The following is a 24,286-nucleotide window of genomic DNA, read 5'->3' on the forward strand; positions in this document are numbered from 1 at the left end:
CTCTATGTTGTGTTGTGGATAACGCAGAAAGAGCAGCAGCACAATAAAAGTTACTGTAGTTTTGCATTTCCTGTGTGGCGTCCATCTGTTCACCCTGTTCTACACCTTCTGGCTATCCTACACATTACGTAACTAATACCAACCGGGTTACAATATATATATATATATATATATATATATATATATAGCGTATATGCACAGTTTGCATACTAATGAGCCACTTCACACTGTATAAATCAATATGCACCACATTATAAAAATTCCATTACAAAATTCCATGACAAACTGCCATTTTATTTATTAGAACTACTGCACAAAATGAGTGACCCATTTTCTTTAATATACTGTATTTGGGGATGTAACTCCAGGACTGGTACATCACCAACTTTCCCAGTGAAGACAGTAATCCACCTGAAAAAAGTAAGTGCTACAGAAACTGTTAACAGTAGACACATAAGATTACATGAGGCACAGCTAAATTAAACAGAAGAAAACAAATGAAAAAAATATATACTAAAAAGACTACAACATGGGCTGTTAAATGTATTTAAAGAAAAAAAAAACATGGACATTAATTTTAAGGAAAAAAAATCCACAAAAAAAAATCAATAGCAGTCAGTGAGGAAATTTTATACCAGTGCAAGTTCAACTGGCAACCAGTATTCAGTCTCCAGTTTAACACTGAGAGCCCAGTTGTTCGGTGCACTGGAGCTTTAAAAATGATTTGTCAAAATGCCCTCCCAAGGTAACAGCCTTTTACCTGCACCCACTCACCGATAAGAATACATTTCCTCTGCAAAATGATGCCTAAACTAACCAACAAAGCCAGTCTCTCGCAATGCTATACAAACCACTGCTTGAGAAATACAGTGGTGCATCTACTTTCAGAAGCAGGGCTGCATCAAGGGAAATAATGTCTGTAACCAGACATCGATCTGAAAGCAGTTTGCTAAGCTACTGGACTCCCACAATACAAAACAGAAAACTGGAGTTCAATCCTTAAACTTGCCTTGAAATCCAACTCCAGTCTTGCAGCTGATCCACTTCCTGTAGCCAGTTTGATACTGTTATCACTTTTTGCCTTTTTAAAAAAAAATAATTTCTGTAGTTCACTACTATTTAACTAAATAACTGGCTGTTATATTTTCTAACACTTCAATTATAGGCTACTTGCTGTCAGCAATGTTTGCATGTTTGCTAAGTTGATGGCTCATTTCATACACCTGCACATACATGACAGAAAAACAATTTTGATAAACAAGCCACTGTTTTTATTTAGTATATTATATGGGGGACATTACAGGCTACAGGAATTTTGGTTTGATATGATACAGAGGCTGGAGAAGAATATTGAAATAGGTAGGACAAAATAATAGAAATGCAGTTGATATGTAGCACACACTTTAAGTGATTCCTTTGTTATTCAAATAGGACATGTTCAGTAATTTTGTTAGAAACATTTGAATCCACAAGCCCCTGCTGCCAGTCATTGTCATTCACAACAGGCAAGACAGCTGATTAGTCATAAACCAATATGCCCCAAGTTTGCAGGTGAGCACAATGCTACACGGTGCATTAGCAAGTGGTTAAAAATGACTTCATTTATTTTTTATACCTAAGTACCATAGACTTGGAATGGAAAGCGAAATAAGTAAAGTGGGCAAACTTGTTTGGCAATTTCAGCAAATAAACACAGGCTTTACATCTGTAAAAGTCTTGAAATAGTACTTCAAAATGTTTGCGACAAAAATCTTTCCATGAATTGCTGACTAACTTGATGAGCTGCTGTTGACGACTAATCGCATGCTCAGTGTTCCTTTCACTTCCTGTGAAACGGAATAAGAAAGTTGTGTGTCAGGGAAGGTGATGACAACTTTAGTAACTAATTCTGGTAAGTTTCCACACTTTATTTTGGATCTTTACTTTATACTATAATGTGTGTTTTGATCTATATCAAATACCGTATGCGTAGTTTTGTTTTGCATTCAATAATTTCGGATTAGTTTGTACTGTTTGTGAATCGGACATAATGAGCGTAAATACATTGGCAGATAAAGAAATTGTTAAAATGCTGTGCGACCTATTTTATTTGTTGATGTTAATAATAATAATAATAATAATAATAATAATAATAATAATAATAATAATAAAACAGCGTTCTAATCGTGTTTTGATTGGTTTTTTCTGGCAACGTTTGAATTCATTTCGCAAGAATGGTCTCATGTAGAAACCTGGCGAGGTTGTTCATGGAGGTGCAGACTGTCTCGTACGTGTGTACAGTGGGTCATTTGTTTTGCTGGAACCGTTTGTCAGTGCCAGGGCTGCAAACTACTTTTACAAAAACCCGCCCACTTCTTCCTGAAAAACCCGAGACGGTTATTTGTAATATCTCTGCAGCCGAGCAACACTGAGTTTGAAAATGTCCGATTCCAAAGAGGAATCAGCAAAATTGATGTTTTATGTAACAAATAATATTAACAATCCAATTTCATTTTTTTCACCTCAAAGGTTATGTAGCCAAAACTGAATTAGAAAAATATATGTATAACGTATGAATAGACGAGCGGGGTACTATTATAGTGATAAAGGGGTAGTAAAAATGATAATAAAGTTTAGGCTGATATATTATACTTTATATGTATGATATGATATTTGTAATTTTTTTTCTGTATTTATTTTGCAGAAAATGGTGATTTTTTATCTTTACATCTGTTTATTACTGAAAACATATTAATTTATTGTTATACTGGAAAAAATGTGTAGAATATACATATAAAAATATTTTACAAAAGTCATAAAATTACAAATGTAGTAATGCTTTACTTTTGCCCAATGATGCCAAATTGAACCATTCATAAATTAAAAAATATATATGGAATGAAAAAAAAGTATATTATAAATGTAAGAAATCTTTATGAATGGCTTAAATTTTCTAACTAGCTACCTATCATTTCAAACACTACATTTATATAACATTTTTATAAAAACATGATCTCACTAACTATCCTCTGACCTCCACCATCATGCTTCTACAGGTAATAGTAATACACACTTGGAATTAAAAGAATAATAATAAAAAAATCTATTGCGCATGCCCACGTCTCAGCTTCCGTGCTCCACGGCTGCAGAGATTAGTCCAAAGATATCGGAGACCTGTCCGCCTTTTCTCCAGTCCCTGTCGAACCGGTGCATCATGGGAATCCAAAGAGATACGGTAGCTTATCCCCTACGTGTTTGACGTAAAATCTGCCTCATTTCCTATTCTAAGCCTTCTCTTTTTAAAACGATTGCATTTTTAGCAAGATTCACCTGGATCTATTTAGAGACACCCCCCCCCCCCTTAACACATAGGTGTTATTATTTCTACGATCGATGTTTTCACTTCACCTGACAAGTTATTTATCTCCGAAGTGCTGTCAGAAATTGCCACTGTCATGCACATTCATGAGCAGTCAAGACTGGGGCGTGGTTTGGTAGCGGGTAGATTAGGCCTATTATTATTATTATTATTATTATTATTATTATTATTATTATTGCAATCACTGCTACAAATAGTAGTAATGTCTCGGAGGTGTTCCGCATTTAATTGTGGCAACACAGTAATTATATATATATATCCCTTTTCAGTTTTCTGTGGGATGATCTTTTGTAAGTTTTACAACTCCTGAATTCAGTCAGCTTTTTATTTATATACAGTAGATGCTGCTTGGTTGCCATCAAAAAGCGAAAATATGCGATTTACATGAAATTGCGGGAAAAAACGTTTAAGGTCTAACGTTTTAATGTGGGGGGTGGGGGACAACAAAATGTACGCTAAAAAAAGGGGGGCGGCATTTAAGAAGTTTGCGCACCACTGCCCATTGTAAACAAATGGCAACTACACTAGTTGCAATTGTACTTTTTTTTAAAATTGTGTTTTCTGTGCTTAATTATAAAACATTCACCTGAAATGCTAATCAATCAAGCATTCCATGTATTTAATCAGGTAAAACCCTTGAGAACAAATTCTCATTTGCAATGAAGCCTGGCCAAGAAAGCTCTCAGATTTATTTATTATTAAATGAAGGGTTGCTGTTTTTCTGTGTTTTTCCCTTACTTTTTTTTTCTACTTTTAGAATTCAATTGATCCATGTTAAGCCATGTGTGGACAACTGAGAATGTGTTTGGTAGTAAAATTGGTTTAATTTACAGGTTTAGCGGCATGCAAAATAGAAACTGCATGCAAATGAGGGTGCAACATTTTAATAAGTGACTGATCTTTATTCAAGTCATAATGAAAAAAACTATTTATGATGGACAATAGTTGTAAAGACTAGTCACTTATTAAAATGTTGCGCTCTCTTTCTTGTTCTTCTTTCTGTAAGGACTTGGACGATTAAAATAATTATTTGTTTCACAGAAAAATCCTGTAATTGATTTTACTATTGTTATTACAGTATACCCTTTATATCATGGTCTGGTCTCACTAATAATGCCTTATAAAGTGCTTTTAATCTGCATACATGCTAACAGTCCCTATATTGCCGAAGCAGCCCCGATTTCCTAGCAAATGTCCCGCGTTCCGATGCATAAGAATAACAGGCTGCTGACCCTCATGCCAGACACTGCCTAGTCATACTGCAGAAGCATATTGTTTCCTCACTGCTGCTGCAATATGATTCTGAGATAGGTTCTGAGATATACCGGTATATTAAATAAAGTTGGGTCTAGGAAATGAGAATGGCACCTATCAAAGCAAAAAAAGAAATAAGAAAATGTTTTTCTTATTTAACAGTGACTGGAGTAAAAAGTTATATTTATTCTGGGGAGGGGGGGAGGGTCTATTACTTATATGATAACGTGTGGATGTGTGTTTTTATGCATATGACCCCCCCCATAGCGTTTCTCAGTCTCTGTCATAGCCACAGGTTTTCAAGCACTATCATGATCTTGTAGCAAACCTGCACCTAGCCCAGGGGTGTCAAACTGATTCTGATTCGATGTGTTATTGCATCAGTCATGGCAGAGATCCTCTCTTTTTTGACAAAACACTGCTTCTTTATTTTAACCCCCCCCCCCCCCCCAAAAAAAAAACCCTACAGCATTTTGCTAAACCGCACAAAAAAGACCAATTGGGAGGAAAAAGCAGTCAGTGCTGTTAACATCACGCCCCTTATTGACTGTACCAAGAGGCATAAGCACAAGAAGTCTAGACAGCTTAGCAGCACTAGTAGTTAACATTACAACGATATCACATATAAACAAACCAAAATAAAAATGGAGCTTCAGTATTTTTTGTCAAAGTATCTCAACTGCCTTGTTAGAATACTGATTGTGATCGTTACCCCTGGTTAAATGACAATCATTCAATTACCACCTGGCCACGTGCCACACTTTTCAATAAAACAACCACTCAGTTCAACTTAACAATCCCCAAACCAATTAAACAATTACACGAATCTGTGGTTGTGCATAGGCAGCCACAAAACACACATTTCTTAGTGTGCAGGGCCTCTGCCCTGCCCACATCCTCCCCCTACTCTGCCACAGTACATATTTTCTAATAGCAATAGAACCCTAATAGAAAATATACTGCCTACGGTAAAGCCCTCTTCTTTGGGTTATCTTGCTTAAATAATATGTCTCGAGCTGGTTTTTAGTAGTAATGCACAAGTGGCCCATTACTGCCCAAAACCAACTTAAAGCATACAAAAGTGTTTTGTTGTGTGATAATAGCACAATGTAAACACAGCTTTACCAAAAACAGGAAAGGGACTGCAGTACTTGGAATAAAAGAAGCAGTCAATAACGAAGATTGGCCAGTGGCTGTCTGGTAAATTTGTATTAGAAGATAAGTTTGTATAATGTAGAGAAAAAAAAAATTAGACTTCTGATGCATTTCCTGCCTGGTGCACCCTCTCTTATCAGCATGTTCACAATTACACAACACATTTTCACTCTATTGCAAAAAAGGTCACATTTCCAAACCACCCATAACTACCTCATCCCAATAATACACACAGTGAAACTAAAAAGAAATGTTGTTTTGAAACCAGAAAAATGTTTCAACTGATGTTTCTTACTGTAAACCGCCATTTTAGATGTTTCTAGAGAACCGGGAACCCAATTCAGTAGCACCGTTTCTTGAGAGTATTTGAATCTAAGCTAGATTTCAGTGGTTACCTTTGTGAATTGTGGCTTGTGATAAAGAGATCTGTTTGCCATAAAATTGTTGAATGTTCCTGCTGAGGCTACTGGCTGTTCCTTAATACTAACTTTTGTAACATTTTACGTTTTTACACATACTTTAAGCACAGTATAGAAAGCAGGAAACACAATTGGAAATGAAGTGTAGATAGACAGGACAGAGGGAAGGAGACCATTCTTCAGAGAGTGGTGAGTGTATGGAATGGGCTACTTAGTCATGTGGTTGAGACAGAAACACTTGAATCCTTTGAATCATTTAACTGTTGAGTTACTACTACATATTTTGACAGAAAAAAATGCCAAAACATTTTGGAAAGTAACTGAAAACAATTTCATACAGTATATAAAAAGCGAAAGCCCTGAAAAAAAAGATTTACATATAACTTGAAAATAGCTAAAAATAAGCAACGAGAAATGAAATTAATAAAAACAGAAGCCCTAATTATAATGTAATGCTTTTTAAGGTAATACAGACACCTGTTCAGAGCTTTTCATTTCCATAGCTGGGGGCTATACTTCCTACAGTGCATTCAATATTCCAACTGACTAAACTTTGTTTTTCTCTTCTACAGTTGCCTTGCAATATGCCGTCTGTACAGCTCGGGTTTTCACACTCAGAAGGGACCTTAATGAAGAATTTTTAGAGGGTAGAACCTGAGCTTGAAAAACAAGCAATTGAAGCAATGGGAACTGAAAGTGGCTGTGCTGTGGAGAAGCAAACTCAGTGCATGCAAAGCTTCAGGCTTCTTACAGAGCACCGGGAGTTGCTGGTTGTTCGAATCAAGAACATTCAGTGTGTCCTGGACAATTTAGTACGCAGTGGCTTCTTTTGCACTGAAGATGCAGAGATTATTCTGCGGTTTGCCACCAAAACTGACCAGGTACAGTGTTATTTTCCATTCCCTTTTTTCATTTCTGTAGTCTGCTGCCGCCTGCAAGACGTTTAAAGGAACTGCTGAAAAAAGAAGGGTTTGGACTTCTGGCTTCGCCTTCTCCCTCATAACCCACTGAAGGGTGGCGATTTCCCACGACACACACTCTGTTGTTCTATATTCATTATATACCTTGCCAAGTTCATCAACCAATCAGCTCACAAATAGTAATGCTGTTATCTCTCGCATTTAGGTTTTTTATGGCTGTGGTCATAGCTTAGCATGCAGGGCTTGGCTGCCTAGCAACCAGGTAAACAGCTGGATCGTGGGGGATTTATGTTACAATTTAAAACATGCCTATCTTTATACTAAATCGTCAATACTTTAACTTAAGTCCACACATTTACATGTTTGTCCTAGATGGATAAATATTTAATATGTTAACTATTGTTTATTTTGGGTGAAAATATGAATATTTATATTACTTGATGTAAATGAATTACTGTACAAGGTGTATAGCATGACAAAATGCTCCTAGGTTTTGTTAGTAACCTGATTATTTCACCTTGGGTCAAAACTACAAACTTGTTCACTGTTTATCCTCAGGGAAAAATTACGAACGAAACCTAGGAGTGTTTTTTATCCTAGAAGTAATTGTATTATTATAATGTGAAATGTTGTCTGCAGGTTCGTAAAACCCTGGAGCTGGTGCAGAGCAAAGGAGAGGAGATATGTCAGTATTTTGTACACATTCTGCATGAGGCCTATGATGCCTTCATAGACCTGAGACCCTGGTTTGAGGAGATTCAGTACCAGCCATCAGAGCAAATCCAGAGTATTCCTGTGATCAACACAGATCCTGGTGAGAAAAGTGACTGATAAACTACTGTGTATAGTGTGTGTGTGTTTACACTTTAGAGTGATAGATTCAGTCAAGTTGTTACAGAATTAGACCATGCCTTACTGAATGAGAAATGGGATTAATATGACGCTTCAGTTGGTAAGCTAGTTTTGTCCTCCATTTAGTGGTTGATGTCATGAAATGCTCCCCTAGCTTGTAGAAGGTTCCTGTTCAGCACTGTTCTTTTGCTGTGAATGCCTCAACGAAGGAAGTTTCTAAATACAGTTATTCAGTTCAGATGTTGAGCGAGAGATCAGATTTCTGAGAGCCACCCATTTTACTGCAAGATCAGCACCGCTTACCCAACCTAGGTCCCTGGGTAGTGAGAGCAACCAATTGAAGGACATGACCTAGAATTTATTTTATCCCATGATTCAATTATTTGCCAAATATTCTTTTTATTTCCTAAATAGTTCCTATTACTGTGGTTTTCTTTACAGGTATGTATTCTTAATTCATGTTTTTGAAATTTTTGGTTTCTTTGCAGTGAGCAAGTACTGTGAAAAGCTTCGTCGTGAGCTGGGACAGGACACCAAGTTCATCATCTCGTATGCGCAGAGCGAGGAGACGCTGCTGGATAAGATGTACACAGACACACTCATGGAGCTGGTGAATGACCGCAACGAAAGCCAGGGTTACTTGGACAGCCTAGACGAGCTGTTCAGCAACAACGGCGTCTTTAACCAAGATGCAGAAACCATCTTAATCCTTGGGGATGCTGGCACGGGGAAATCCATCCTGCTCCAGAAACTTCAGAACCTGTGGTCCAAGAGGGAGCCAAGCATCCAGGTCAAGTTTTTCTTCAAATTCCGCTGCAGGATGTTCTGCGTCTTCAAGGAGACAGATGAGCTATCCTTGAAGGACCTGCTTTTCAAGTACAACTGCTACCCGGACAATGATCCAGAGGATGCGGTTTTCAAATACATCCAGCGGTTTCCTGAGACAGTGCTGTTCACCTTTGATGGCTATGATGAGATCCACTCTGATTTTGACTTTAGCAGCATTCCGGAAGTCTGCTCGCCCGAACAGAAGACCCACCCACTCTTGCTGCTCATGAACCTGCTCAGCGGGAAGCTGCTAAAAGGATCCAAAAAAGTCCTGACGGCAAGGATGGGCACTGAAATCCAGAACAAGTTGCTCAGGAAGAAACTCATCCTGAAAGGATTTTCCCCAGAGAGCTTGCGGAGGTACACCACCCTGCATTTCAAAGAAAGGACTTCCCAGACCTTGGTGCTAAACCAGCTAGAGGCAAACCCTCATCTATGCAGTCTGTGTTCGATTCCCTTGTTCTGCTGGATTATCTTCAAATGCTTTGAACATTTCCAGTCTGTTTATGATAACTATCAGTTGACAGACTTGAACGTCACCATCACTGATGTCTTTCTGCTGATGTCAGAGGTTTTTCTCAGCCGCTTGACCAATCCCAGCTTGCTCAAGAAGAGCAACCGATGCCAGAGTGAGACCTTCAAGTCTGGTAGAGACATCTTGATTGCTTTTGGAAAGCTAGCCCACCAGGGAATAGAGAAGACTAGGTTTATCTTCAACCAGGAGGAGATTACCTCTTTGAGCATTGCAGAGAAGGAGCTGCACCTTGGGTTCCTCAGACCCATTGGTCATTACGACGGCTGTGGAAACCCCACCACCTTTGAGTTTGTCCATGTGACTCTCCAATCCTTCTTCACCGCATTTTCCCTGGTGGCTGATGAAGATGTCGGCTGCAAGGATATCCTGAAATTCTTTGCAGAGTGTGAGTATCGCAAAGCAAGGCACTTCCCCAAATTTCCCATGATGTCTTGTCTTCGCCCTTCCAAACCGTGGGACAAAGACCCCTTCAAGAACAACGAGCACTTTCAGTTCACCAACCTCTTCCTGTGTGGGCTGCTGTCCCGGACCAAGGTTAGCCTGCTTGAGCACCTGGTGTCACCCAAGATGCTGAAGAAGAAGCGTGAAGTCTTGAAGTCCTACCTTTCGGACAGCGTGAAATCCCACTTGAAAAACCTGCCGCGGTTCAAGTCTGAGCATGAGGGGTGCAAAGTTCATGGGATGCCCAACTTCATCTGGATGTTGAGGTGTATCTTCGAGACCCAGAGTGAAGAGGTTGGTAAGCTGACTGCTAAAGGAATCTCTGCCGACTACATCAAGCTGACCTACTGCAATGCCTACTCAGCTGACTGCAGTGCCATCAACTTTGTCCTGCATCATTGCAGGAAACAAATTGGACTGGATCTGGACAATAACAACATTAATGATTATGGGGTAAAACAGCTCCAGCCATGCTTCAGCAAGCTCTCTGTGGTAAGGTAAGCGATTTACTGTAGGCTTTTTTAATGTTCAAAATTACTTATTGCTCAGCTGCTGTATACTTTGCATTGCACAAAGAATGAGCCAAACAGAATAATGATGAGCTATGAAATTAGAAACCAGAACCTCCTGACTCCTCATTTAAAGATCTTGTCTAATCTGTGGGCCACACAGCTTTCTCCTAACAAGAGAAAAAATAGTACATTCCATACAGGGCTCTTCATTTAGATTTTTTACTAGTGGCCCTTTGGGCCACTGAGGTAGTGTTTTTATTGGCCTGGATCCAATTTTAACTGGCCCAATAATAAGTACAAGACTGTATCACCCTGCTAGGCAAGTTAATAGCAGAGTAATGTATTTGGTTGTGTGTTAGCGCCATTCAAAAATAAAATAAACGGTCTTATGGATTATTTGTTTAACCATTCTGATTATGTGTATACCATATGTTTAAATGGTAATAGCTGATCAATTATTTAAATCGGGCTTTTTGTACATTTAACATGTTTTGACTAGATGACAATATACAAATAAAATATATTTTATATACTGTTATTTTTGGCTTCAGAGTTGCTACAGCGTCAGTAAATGAAAGAAAAAAAAAAACTCGCCGTTTTTCAACTGTGGAAATCTGGTAATCCTAAACTACATGGACAGTGTGAGAAACTGAAGCTCTGGTAGAAATTTTGGTCAGACACCAAAATCTTGCCAAACTCTACAAAACTCACAAAACAGTAAAATATATTCAGTCTGTTCTCAAATTACTTTGTTTAATGCCGACATTAGGAGAACCGTGCAGAATTGCGTAAACTGCATTCTCCTACTGTAGACATTCAAGAAATGTATTCATTAAATTAGATAAGTGCTCCCCAGTGCTTTCTTCCACAGCAATATGTAGGTGCACTTGCAAACTGCATTGTGAACACAAACGGACTCAGTCCTGAAAAAAACTTGCATGCATATTCTTTCACAATGGTTTTTCATTTCCATATGTTTAGCAATGTGTACGGTAACCAAAGAGAACCCATGTCTCAAATAAAAAGTGGCTAAACAAAGCCTTTCAATATATGCTAATTTATTATTTCAGCCAGCATGCACACACTGGTATGCTTGTCAGAAAATTAAAATACTGTATTCAAGATTTGAAAATGTATGTGTACAAATGATACTCGTTTTTTTACAAGCAAACCCGCAACCAAGCTGTTACCATAGTAACAGCAATGCTAAAAAGTTAACAGATTTATACTAATCCTAATAATAAACACTATTCAAACAATAATCATAATAAAAATAATCGTTCTCAGATCGTTGTCGCTTGTAGCCTCTCCCAAGTCAGCACCAATCTTACTGCTGATGTGAACGAGTCCTGTAAAGATTGTGAATGGAATTTCTGACCTGAACACATTGTAACCCAAATCAAAACGATAGACAATTCAATCCCGTTGTCCAGCTTCCATGTGGCGTATCTGGGTATTCATCGGTGCATCTTTTTTCACTGCAGTCACAGCAGCAGACAAACACCTGCTAACTTGTGAACTATTTCTGTGAGACTGGATATGAGGGCAACTAAATGTTGAATTCCCAAAAAAGCTGCTGTTTTATCTGCAAGTCTGGGGAACTGACATTTGTTTCACTGTTCTCCTGAAGCCAGATTAAATCTTTCTTCCACTCCACTATATTTTTGTCTTAATTTTTTTTCCATAATTTCTTTATTTATCATTGTTGATTTAAACACTTTACTTTTGGCGTATTGGTGCAGTTGGTTGCTTAGTTGTAAAAAAATAAATAAATAAATAAATTGCCATGTCGAGATAACAAGTATTACCAACAGCACTTACGCAGTCTCAGATGCTGACTGAATAACAGATACGACGTGCGGCAGGAAAGTTCGGAAGAGTTCAGTTACACCGTTATCAGGGTGTTCATGAAACGGGAGCCATGTGCGCTACACTATATACATTATACAGTTAAAAAATGTTACCGGCCCAGTCGGGCCTGTGGTACTTCATAACTACCGGCCAAACTGTGATCTCTATCGGCCCCGGGCAGCTGGGCCATGGTTAATGTCAAACCCTGCCACATGTGTTTTAATTGATAGAATGCGGAATCTTCAATAAACATTCAATAAAATACAAACTTTTACATTAAAATCATAATTTGATAACACATGGATGTTTGTGTTTTTTTCCAGGTTATGTGTTAATCAGATCACTGACTGTGGAGTAGAAGTCTTAGCAAAGGAACTGGTGAAGACCAAAATTGTCAAAGTTCTAGGGTAAGTTTACATTTCTAGTGTAATGGATAGCTTTCCTTACCAGATAGTTATCAACAATGAATTAAAAATTACGAAATGTAACCATTACCGTATGGGTATTTACCACTTAAAGACTTGAAACCTGAATAAGATGTATCAAAGCCGCTCGACCAGCCTGTGGCGCAGTCATGGCCCGCCCCCGACGACATAAAAACACTGCGGTCACAGACCTCAACGCCATTTTTCCTTTCAAGAACTGACCTGACAGGAGAGCTGTTTCAGATATGTAATTGTTACTTATTCTGCTATGTATTTCACATTTATTGTGTTTTACACAAATTCTATGTGATATTAAAAGTAATCATGTACGGTAATAATCATGTATGGTACGGAGGTCGCCGCTCCATTCCTGACCCGACCTGGTACCGTCACGGTTCCGACCTGGTACCGTACCATACCGACCCAGTGCTAAAGTCACCGACCCGACCTGATACCGTACCATACCGACCCAGTGCTAAAGTCACTGACCCGACCTGGTACCTTCACGGTTCCGACCTGGTACCGTACTATACTGACCCAGTGCTAAAGTCACCGACCTGGTACCGTCCTGCTGCCAACCTGTATTTACACCCCTGGTTTGGTACCAAACTGGTCTTGTTCGGGTCTTGACTCGCCCAGTTACGGTCCATAAGCAGACTGTATACTGTACACTGCATTGCTTGTTTCTTGCATCATGTCTGGGTTTTATCCCTGCGACACATGCAAGGCCAGACTGCCTGTTAAGGACAATGTTCTTCCTGCCTGGGACCAGAGCATGCCAAGGAGGCACATTTCTCTGAGTGCACGCAGAATAAACATCTCTCCTGCAGCTCTACAGAGGGCTCTGCGTCCCTTACTCCTGCACAGTGCTGTTCCCCAACACCCTCTGTTAGAGAGGTTGATGCGTCATCACCCCATGACTCTGTGCCAAGGGAGACCGGACGATGCACCCGGGAAAGTAGCCCACGCAGGAAACAGTCTTCTTCATCTTCATCTGCTTCTCCTTCTCCTCCCCCGAGGAAGAAGAAGAAGAAGAAGAAGAAGAAGAAGAAGAAGTGTCGCAGTTCCAAGCGATCAGCGGATGGAAAAGCTCTGGGCATCTGTTTCTTACCAAGGAACGGTGCTTGCAGAATTACTGATTTAATGTTCAGCGTTGCCTGCCCTGCCTGTCGCCTTGGGACCCCAGGGGGCTATGTGTGCAGACTGACAACAGGACGACATGCTGTCCATCGTTGCCTCTAAGGAGGGGGGCAAACAGGAGCTGGCGTTCCCGTCTGAGGACGTGGAGTCAGACAGCACCATCCCTGCGGTTAAGATCTCCCTGTCGGAAGAGTTTCTACCGCTGATCAAGAGGGCCACTGCAGTCTTGCAAGTACCCTGGCCTACACAAGGTGAGACAAGGTAGTCCAAACATTACAACTTTCAACCATGCTGGACTGTATGGTTCCCTTGTGTACCAGTACTTGCATCAGCTTGGACTTGCACTGAATTGCTCCATACCTTGCTGCATTCAACTACTGCTCCTACCTATAACTACGTACTATATCTTGTATTTGATTTTACTCTTATAGGCATCTGTACTCACGTTTTCTGTAATTGCTCTTATTTGAAATCATTCTCATCTATTTATCATACTTACTACGTGTTCTTACTGGACTTTACTCATATAAGGTAATAGTTACAATAAGGTCTAACTGCTCTTAGTCAAATTCGCTTTTACTTATAAGTTACTGTATGCTTTACTGTGCTCTTACTTGAATTGATTTTATTGTACTTTCATAACTGCTCTTATCTGTATTATGATATTCTGTAATGTGATATTTTATAATGTAATAGCCGGGAATGTGATATTTTATAATGCAATACCTTGTACTGTGATAACTTGTAACAATTGTAAGTCATCCTGGATAAGGGTGTCTGCCAAGAAATTAATAATAATAATAATAATAATAATAATAATAATAATAATAATAATAATAATAATAATAATAATCTTTGATGCTCAGCCTACCACTTCTCCCGTGGCCCAACTTGTTTCCCCAATCGACCACCTCCAGTGCGCAAACCAGTGGCAAACTGGCGTCCTAGGACTCAGCAGCCTCAAAGACCAGTACTGCCTGCTGCCAGAGGTGGTGTTCAAAACCGGCCCGCGGCTGCTCGCCGCAGAGGCTTTAATAGGTTCCGCAGCCTGGTGCAGAAGCAGAAGCCTCAGGCTAAACCACAAGCCATGCAGCAGCCCTAGGGGTTTGCTGCCACAGGCCAAGGGCCCCTTTTCAGGGAGCCATCTGGAGTATTGGTGTCAATGCACCACGGACATCTGGGTGTTTACTACCGTTCAGACCGGCTACTCACTGCAGTTCAAGCACGGTCCCCCTCCCTTTCAGGGGCGTGACTGTAACTTCAGTCACGGACCCACAGGATGCCGCGGTGGTGTCTCAGGAGGTAGCAGCTCTTCTGCAAAAACAGGCTATTCGCATGATAGACCCCCTCCAGGTGGAAGGGTTCTACTCCAGGTACTTCCTAGTGCCCAAGCGGGATGGTGGCCTCAGACCGATCTTCGACCTCAGACAGGTCAACCTGTCAAAGGAGGTTCAAAATGTTGATGATACAACAGCTGTTGCAGTCAAGCAGGCCAGGCGACTGGTTCACAATGGTGGGCCTCTCCCTAGCTTCCCGTGCCTTCTCAAAGTGCATGGATGCTATCCTGGCTCCTTTGAGAGTCAAAGGCATCAGAGTGCTCAGTTATCTGGACGACCTGGCTCATTTGCGCCCAGTCTCCAGCACAGGCAGAAGCCCACATGGAACTTGTCACCGGCCACCTTCAACGGTTGGGCCTTACAATGAATCATGTGAGAACCAGCTCACGCCTTCTCAGACAGCCTCCTATCGAGGAGTGTGCTTGGATTCCAGGTCCCTGTTGTCCACTCTGTTGGATGACAGTGCAGATAATAGCCACCTGTTTAGAGCTCTTTCAGTTCAACAGAGCGCTCACGGTAGTGATGTTTCAGAGACTTCGGCTTGATGGTAGCAGCTTCCAAGACCCTACCTTTGGGTCTCCTGTGCATGCGCCCACTGCAGCCTGGTTCAACAGTAGTGTTTTTCGTCCCGCATTGAAGCGCAACCACCTATTAACAGTGTTTTGTCACTGTCTAAAGGCATGCTCTTGGTGGAAACAGCCTGCCCATCTACGCCTCGGTGTAGTGCTGGGCAGTGTCACCAGAATCTAGGCTGGGGCGCTGTGTGGAGTGACAGGCTCTCCACATCAGTGTTTTAGAGCTGCAGGCAGTTTACCTGGCCTTGCAGAATTTTTGGAAGAAGGAGACATGTGCTTGTCCATACAGACAACACAACAGTGATGGCTTACATCAACCACCAGGATGGCCTCAGGTCACCCAATCTCCATCGCGTGTCCCGCAAGCTTTTGCTCTGGGCACACGAGAACCTCTCACTACGGGTAGTACATCTGCCCGGGGTGACAAACTGGGTGTTGGACCTCCTCTCAAGGAGAGTCCCCACCACCTCAGTGGAGGCTTCACTCCGAGGTGGTGAGCCTCATTTGGGAGAGGTTCGGGAGAGCAGAGATAGATCTCTTTGCCTCCCAGGAATCAACCCACTGTCCCCTCTGGTTCTCCATAATAGGAGGCGGGGACCCACTGGGAATAGATGCCTTGGCACTCCAGTGGCTGAGGCAACTGTTATATGCCTTCCCACCACTCGCCCTGCCTCCGCTGTGTCTGGAGAAAATCAGGCAGGACCGGGCCATGGTGCTCCTAGTAGCCCATATTGGCCCATTCCTTGATGCAGCTCCTGAGCGGCCAGCCGTGGAGACTGCCCAAGCGCCGCGACCTGCTCAGGCAGGCACGGGGGACCTTATGGCATCTTGACCCATCAAGTTTGCAGCTCTGGGTCTGGCCTCTGAACAGCTGCATTTGAGCCATCTGGGGCTTTCTAATAGGGTCATTGACACTGTGCAGAAAGCCAGATCACTGTCCATGCGTTCCCAGTACGGGTACAAGTGGGGTGTCTTTCAGACATGGTGCCTACCTTGTGGGTTTGACCCCGCTACCTGTCCCATGGCAGACATACTGCAGTTTTTTTGACGAGCAGAAATCCCCCTCCATGTTAAAGGTCTATCTGGCAGCCATTTTGGCTTGCCATGTCAAAATTGACTCGGTCTCCCCCAGGAGCTCACTTCCTGATGGGGCAATTTATGAAGAACATTATTCCTCATTGGAGGTTAAATGTGATGCTTAACCCTTAGCGGTCCATTTATTCAGAGCGTCTCAGGCGCGTCAGGTTCAATTTATTTTCACATGTGCAGTTTATTTTAGACGCGCTGTTTTAAAAGTATTTTTTTTCACAGTAAAACAGGTTTAAAAGGCACTGCATATCAACAGGACACTCAATACTGCATCTCCAGCCCCGCCCCACCCCTTGTTCGCTGTATTTTTCACATACCTCTTCATAGTCATGCATACTGGTTAAAGCAGCTTTTTTGCTTGCTATCACCTCTGCATAGCGGTTGAGCGAGGTGAAGGCATTCTGCTTAAGTTTTAGAGAGGCCAGTACTAAGTTTACACTCCGTATCAATCCTGCCTTTTTGCCGACGACGATCTCGGCATTCCATGTGAAGCAGTCTGTGGAATTGGAGGCTTTCTATCCACCTCCATTCCAGTCTGACAGAGAGCGACGGCTCCATACGCTCTGCCCAGTGCTGGCCCTGGCGTACTACATTGACAGGACGAATTGTTAGGACTCCCTCCAACTATTTGTCAGCTATGGGGCGAAGTCCCATGGTCAAGCCCTGTCTAAGCCCTGTCCAAATGGATAGCAGACACAGTCAAGACTGCCTATGAGCTGGCCAGTCGTTCTGCAATGTTGCCTGGCTTGCGACGGCTTTGGTTTTTGTACTTGAAAGGGAACGTTATTATCATTATCCTGGTTTCCTGAAATAGAAATGTAACCATTAACCTTCAATCCATGATTGCAGCAGGCTTGAAGGAAAAATGGTGTTGAGGTTTATGTCCTTGGGCGTGGGCCATGACTGCATCACAGGGTCGTTAAGCGGCTTTGATGTATCTTATTCAGGTTTTGGGTCTTTAAGAGGTGAATACCCAGAGGGTAATGGTTACATTTCTATTTCAGGGAACCAGGGTTATGCTAAGAACCTAATGTTTTGTGATGCTGAGATTTGGACAAGATTTAGTAGAGGCGCCCATAGAGGCATGTCACATATTTTAGTTTTTAAAATAACTACATTCTTTTCCAAATGTTATGAAGAGGTGCCACTTTTTTCATTTTTACCTAAATCTGTTGAACAACTTATCTGATATATAAAGTGTGATGGTGATGGATGTAGATCATAATGATTTATTGTTTCGTGTTACTGATCACTCTAATTTAGTATTTACAGCAATGGCAGGTGAGGTATGTTACTGACATATTTGTACATTTTTGCTTTTACAGACTTTACAAAAATCAAATAACAGATGCTGGAGCCCAGTGGGTTGCAAAGATCATTGAAGAATGCCCAAGTCTTAGGATTCTTAAGTATGCACAATTGAGTATCTCTCATTTTAGAGTGATAGAGGTCTGGACTATAAGCTGACACTGAGTATATATGAAACACACAAAACAAATTGGTTTCAGATAGTCTGTTTTTGCTCCACAAGCTTACTGTAGTATGTTTATTTAAAAAAAAAAAAATCTTGAAGATATTGCCTGAACTACTTCTAATTTTTCTTGCACTTCTCTTATCCCTGTTGCTTAGATCAGCTGAATAACTGACAGAATCAATTGTTGGGGATTTTTAGTGGAGAGTCACTGAGGGGGTCAAAGGAAAGTACTGATAACCATGGAATTGCTATGTATTGTACATCACTGACCAGATTGAGGAAGTTCAAGAGAAATGAGAAGTTTTGAGAACTCAAAGCAGGGCTTTTAAAAACAGTATAAAGCACTTTCCCAGGTAGTACAGCATGAAACAAATCTAAAGTGTGTGAGTAACTGTTCTCCAAAACTACTTTCAGCGATTGCAAGTATCTAAAAAAGGGAAGGGAAACTAACATAAACAATGTCACTTGCACTTAAAGCAAAGGTTAATTGTAATACGTTGCATCTGATAATTTGTAAGGGAGGGAAATACAGAATTGAAAAAATGACTGCAGTGCAGTTTGAGGAACTAGATTAGGGTTTGGATTCTAAAGTGGGAACATTGTTTTTAACTCAAGCTAATCCTGCACACACGGCTATAACAGGAAATACACAGACAACTGTTAACCTTGCAGAACCTTTAGTTTAAATGAAATATTATTTGAGAAGTGGCAACATAAGAAAGCCGACTGGAACAAACACTTCACGATTTTATAAATTCAATTCAATATGGAAGTGGTTTCAATATATATATTTTTAATGAGTTAGTTTTGAACTTGATAAATGACAGGTTTCTGACTTTGCAGGATCGGGTGCAACAAAATTACAAGCAAAGGTGGAAAGTCGCTGGCATATGCAATCCAGAAGAGTAAAACTATCTTTGATGTGGGGTAAGGGTTGAGATTATTGCATCCACTTCTCTACTCACGTTAAAATCATTCTGGTGAACACTTAGAACGATTGTTTTTAAAAGGATGGTGCAGATATAATCTGTATTCATTATTTCAATCCCAATACACTATAGGACATAACCACTGCAACTAATGATTACTTTTTTGTATTAAATAAAAATCCTATAGCCTTTTATTTCTTTTAAAAATGTCCTGTTGTTTTCACATACTTTAAAGATAAAATACGGTGATGGACTATGGGCATTGCTCTTTTGTAGTTTCTATACTAGGATGAATAACGTTTGTGGGGGTGAGTAGAATAGTACAGGCCATCCTGGTATTCACTGGTACAACTGAATGTGTATAAAAACAGAAAGAAGTTTCACTTTCGCTTTGCCCATTGTACCACACGTTGCACTGCAGGTTGTTATAGATCTCCTAAACACACAGTGTCCACATAGGGGTTACAAAGTAGCAGTGAAAAGGTTTCATATTTTGCATAACACATTGGCCTTTGTTCTCAGAATGTGGGGTAACACCATTGGCGATGAAGGGGCAATCGCCTTTGCAGAAGCCTTGAGGAATCACCCCAGTCTAACAAACCTGAGGTACAGTATGTGGCATTGTAGTCACATTGGATTGGGAGTCCATGGAATTCAATTCTCATTGGAAGCATTCATAAAAGCAAGCGAGAAGCACTATCATGCAATGTCATACCTACTCCTGCACTGCTGGTGTGTGTCTTGTATCAATGTCATGAGTCTGTCAACTTGTGGTAGTTTTTGTCATATTTTATATATCATACACAGTTGGATGCATAATATAAGATTATCTGTTGGAATGTAAAGTGTGTTTTGTTTTTTAAATGTTTTTTTTTTTTAACTTTACATAGAGTACCACCCTATGGACAATTGATGTAACTGTGGTTAGTATCCCAAAGAGAAAGTAAACTACTTTACTCAATCAAAAATAATATTAAAATAAATTAATAATACACATATTCCATATTCTCTTACGAATGTAAAAGTACATATTACACCTATGGTTGTATTATCTGTAGTAAAACCTTTGTAACCTCTGCATTCTTTTACACTATTTCTCTGAACTTGGCATGATATGAAAAGCTTTTTAAAAGGTTGCAATGCTTGGCAGTACTGGCGTAAGACATTTCTTCCACAGTGAAGTACTTGGCAGTGAAGCATTGGCATTGTTTTGTTGCCAGAAGGAACAGATCATATTGACTGCACAAGTCCTTCGCCTGGGTCCCAATCCACATCAGAACATCAGTGCCTACATAACATATAAACAGAGAAACAAGTATGAGAAAACTTACTGTTGGCCATACATAAACTGGTTTAAGGGAGGGGAGGAGAGGGAAGAGAAAATTTCAAGGAAGGTCTACCAGGCTGTGTAGGAGAAGCACTCAGTTCAATGGCTTTTAAGGTGTTTGCTCACAGTGCGAGTCATACTGGTATGATCCCACCCACTCTTGGTTAATTGGAGAATTTATAGTTGGGTGTAGGACCTGATGAGTCGGCATGCTTTTTTTTTTTTTTTTTTTCTTACAGTGGTTAAAGCTGTATGATGTCTAGGATGTGTAGGGCGTGTCAGGTACGCTACGGGGGATCACATCAAAATAATGTGTGAGCTGTTAGTACTGAGTTATAGTTGAATTTGTAAACAACTGACAAACAAATTCTGTTTTAAATAGTAGGGATTTTTAACAGGTAACTTTTTACAGTATACACCCATAAACAGATATGAACAGACCATATACAGGGTGTTGATAAAGTGTCGGTATATTTTGGTGTACCCCTGCAAATCTTCTGTGTATTTTAACCTGTTTTAACATATTATTTCAGCCTTTCAGCCAATCTCATCTCTACAGAGGGAGGAAAAAGTTTAGCAGCTGCATTGAAAGAGAACACCTCTGTGCATATATTTTGGTAATTATTATTGTATTTTCACTGTGAAGTCTTGTCCTGAGGGACAAAAGTATTTCTACGAGATATTACAGGTCAGAGATCACCAAAATCAGGAAATTATTATTATTTTTTTGGTTCCATATTTGTTTCAAGTCAAGAATTAAAAAAAAAAACAGGGAGCCAAGGGGGAGAAGCGGCTTTTCACATGATGATTAAAATAGAAACAAGAATATCTGGTGGCTTCAGCATTCAAACCATTCTCAAAAACAAAACATCACCACCAGTGTAGTTTTCAGCCTCCTGTGAAGAAATGCAGCTTCTTCCCTTTTGGTTTACTGATGCACTGCATCACCCCATGCTCCAGATCTGTCTGCTCCACAACATGTTTAATTGCTCTCGTTTCCCCAGGCTGGTGCAGAATGAATTAAATGATGAAGTTGCCAGGTGTTTTGCAGAAATGATCAAGGTCAACACAGCATTAACCCACCTGTGGTAAGCTTGTGTACACTTTGCAATCTGAACTCTGTGTAGTTCCACACCACAGAAGTAGCCTCTGCTTTCACAGAATAGAAAGAATAATAAAATACATTATCAAGTAATAATATAGTATTTAAAAGAGGGGCTGAGCAGGCAGAAAAACTATTGAAAATATAGGAACAGCTGAGTCTGACAGTGAAAAAAGAGATGTCGACCTGAAATAGATATTGGACCCTATTCACAAAGCCTTAACTTGTTTAAATAGTTTTGTTCTGTTTTTGTGAGTAAAAATACACTTTGACATTCATGAACTGTCGCTGGCTTCTTTAACAACATGAATATTAAATATTCTATTCATAAAAACAGACTTTTAGTGTAGTTAAAGCCTTGTGAATAGAGCATGTTATCTCAAGAAGACCTGCAGTGTATAATATTTAAGTGGATCTAGGGAATAAATACATTCCATATTTATAGTTACAAACCTATCAATAAAATATGGCACACCCCTAGATTATGCTACTGGGGTACTTTTTGTTTTTCTTCACAAATAAAAACAAAAAAAACATTTCTAGTTTGGGACGGGATGAAACGCAGCATGTTCAATATTTTACCATCTCCAGTTTTCATCACATAGCAAACATATTCTTGCTATGTCCCCACCTGCTGGATGTGAGACTACACGACAACACATCCACTGTTCAAAAGTAATGGCCACACCACTCATGCAGGAAAGTATTAGGTACTGAATCCTATCATCACAGTAGCTCAATATGTTCTTCACTGTACAGAATGATCTTGTTTAAGCAGTCCTTTTGTATTTGCAGGTTAATTGATAATAAGGTCACAGTAGAGGGTGCAAAACTTATTTCCCAGGCTTTGTTGGAAAACCAAGCACTAAAAGAGATCTGGTACGTACCTGTCTAAGTGTTACACTATCCAGACAGAGCATTTTGAATTTGTCCATATCCTTCTGCTGCATTAACTCTGAAGCTCAGCGTTACTCTGGGTCTCACAACAACATCATGACTTCCCAATTATTATGGGATTCTTTAAAATAAAATCTACATGATACTGATTGTGCATGTGCATTTCTCAAATCTAGGTAAATATGTTCTGTTAACTCTTATAACTGTATTAACATACTGTACTATTCCCTGAAATGAATGTGCACACATTAATAAAAACCTTGTTCCAATCCCCATTATCAAAACAGCCTGAAAGGAAACCTTCTGTCTTTGGAAGAAGAGGAGGCTTTTATAAACGAGAAGCGACTACTCTTCAACTGAAGTGCACTGCTGTGTTACCCTTCAGGAGCCTGCTTCTGTGTGTTTCGTCAGCTCAGTAGGTTGGCAGTGAGGAAGAACAAGGAAACAAATGTTTTTACTCCTTTTGAAGTAACCGAGCACGGCCTGTGAGGACAGCACTGCTGAGCTGTTAGCCAGATGTGGGCTGGGATGTAAGACTGAGGTCCCGTTTGCTGTTGAGTGAAGAGCTTGTGACGCATTCCTCCAGAAAAATGGCTCCAGCTCTCCAGCTAGAGTGTATAAATCTGTGGCTTCTGTCTTCCTCGCAGACCATTGTAGTGTGGGTGTGCTGATGGGTGGCAGGGGTCAGGGCATCATCTTGGAATGTGTTTAAATTTGAAATCCCAATCCAAGAACAAACTGTGGCTTGATGTCTTGTCAGCAGTTCAAATCCGGTTCAGTCCTATTCCTACAGTAACATGTTCGTTTAAGGCTGTCTGTTGTACATAAATAATGATACACCTATAATGTGTCATGGAACAAAATGTAAGTGTGTTGTTTAAAGAAATAATGAGCTTGTAGCTTTAAGTTGAAGGTGCCGGGTGAATGGGGGTATTGGGGGGAGGGGCTGGTTTTATTTTCTATTTAACTTCTGTAAGCTTGTATTGGGGTACTCTTTATCAAATCTCATTGACTGGCACTGAAGGTTTTTCGATTGATAGAGTGTCTTGTAGAATCAGATCTACAGTATTGTTTTGTATGTGATTATGTTCTGTACTGTTTTTTTGGGGGTTTTTTTGTTCCAGAATTCAAGTTTTTATTGAAAATCACATCAAGAAGAGTGAATTATTATTATTATTATTATTATTATATATAGCATAGCGCAGTTCGAGTGTGTGTAGCTGGGCATCTCTAATTAGTCTCTAATTCCATATTTAAGCCCTGATCACCTGCACTCCCGCTGTCTAGTGTTTTCGTTGTAGCAAAAGCTCAGACACCGACATTCATGCTTCAGCTTAAACGTCTTTGCTAATATCTAAACTCCACTGCCTCGCTCCTTTCACTGCAGGTCATTTCTATGCACAGCGCTGCCAAGATATTATCAATTATTTTCCAACCTGCTGTGGTGATTCTTCTCATCATTCAGCGTCTCTATTTGGCTCCAGCATCAGTCTTTCCTGCTCCATCCAGTCTCCAGCCCAGCAACAGCGGCATTCAAAGCACAGCTCCATTACTCAACCTTATCTGCGTCTTCATTAGAAAGACTGGCCCTCTGCTAAACTTTCAAAGCTCCACCGACAAGACATCGACATTCCCTCATCACTGATTGCCTTGCCTTAGCTCTATTTAAATCCACCACGAAGTTTTGTCTGCTGAATCTGTCTTTACTGCTCGTCTGCAATCAGGCGCCCCTCCCCCGCTCCTCACTCAGCACTTGCTCCCACAGAGCCAGCACAATTTACTGTTCCAGATACGATATTTCAGGTACGTTCAGTGTTTTAAAGACCTATCCAGCCCACTACAAACTATTCAACCAGTGGCGGCTCG

The 24,286-nt window shown here is 40.4% G+C and overlaps 1 protein-coding gene across 2 annotated transcripts; it reads left to right on the top strand.

The window, feature by feature from the left end:
* The first annotated feature begins 242 nt into the window (after window positions 1–242).
* LOC117400422 (nucleotide-binding oligomerization domain-containing protein 1-like) lies at window positions 243–23,568 on the top strand. Of its 2 annotated transcripts, none has more exons than XM_034916322.2 (12): window positions 243–1,891; window positions 6,759–7,067; window positions 7,746–7,920; window positions 8,447–10,259; window positions 12,449–12,532; window positions 18,017–18,100; window positions 19,009–19,092; window positions 19,617–19,826; window positions 20,955–21,038; window positions 21,426–21,509; window positions 22,319–22,402; window positions 22,708–23,568. In XM_034916322.2, exons 2-12 carry the CDS (start codon window positions 6,870–6,872, stop codon window positions 22,778–22,780), a joined length of 2,973 nt encoding a protein of 990 aa, XP_034772213.2. In that variant the 5' UTR covers window positions 243–1,891; window positions 6,759–6,869; the 3' UTR covers window positions 22,781–23,568. The 2 variants fall into 2 exon arrangements, with proteins under 2 accessions (XP_034772213.2, XP_033856259.3); XM_034000368.3 differs by having other exon boundaries at window positions 245–1,891; window positions 19,617–19,700.
* Window positions 23,569–24,286: the final 718 nt, after the last annotated feature.

This window comes from Acipenser ruthenus, chromosome 4 (assembly GCF_902713425.1).
Source record: "Acipenser ruthenus chromosome 4, fAciRut3.2 maternal haplotype, whole genome shotgun sequence".
In the NCBI taxonomy this organism is placed as follows: Eukaryota; Metazoa; Chordata; class Actinopteri; order Acipenseriformes; family Acipenseridae; genus Acipenser; species Acipenser ruthenus.

Coding starts and splice junctions, on each gene's coding strand:
- LOC117400422 (XM_034916322.2), top strand. CDS start 6,870: ATGGGAACTGAAAGTGGCTGTGCTGTGGAGAAGCAAACTCAGTGCATG. Junction 7,921..8,446: donor TGTGATCAACACAGATCCTG/GTGAGAAAAGTG, acceptor GTTTCTTTGCAG/TGAGCAAGTACTGTGAAAAG. Junction 22,403..22,707: donor CAAGCACTAAAAGAGATCTG/GTACGTACCTGT, acceptor TTATCAAAACAG/CCTGAAAGGAAACCTTCTGT.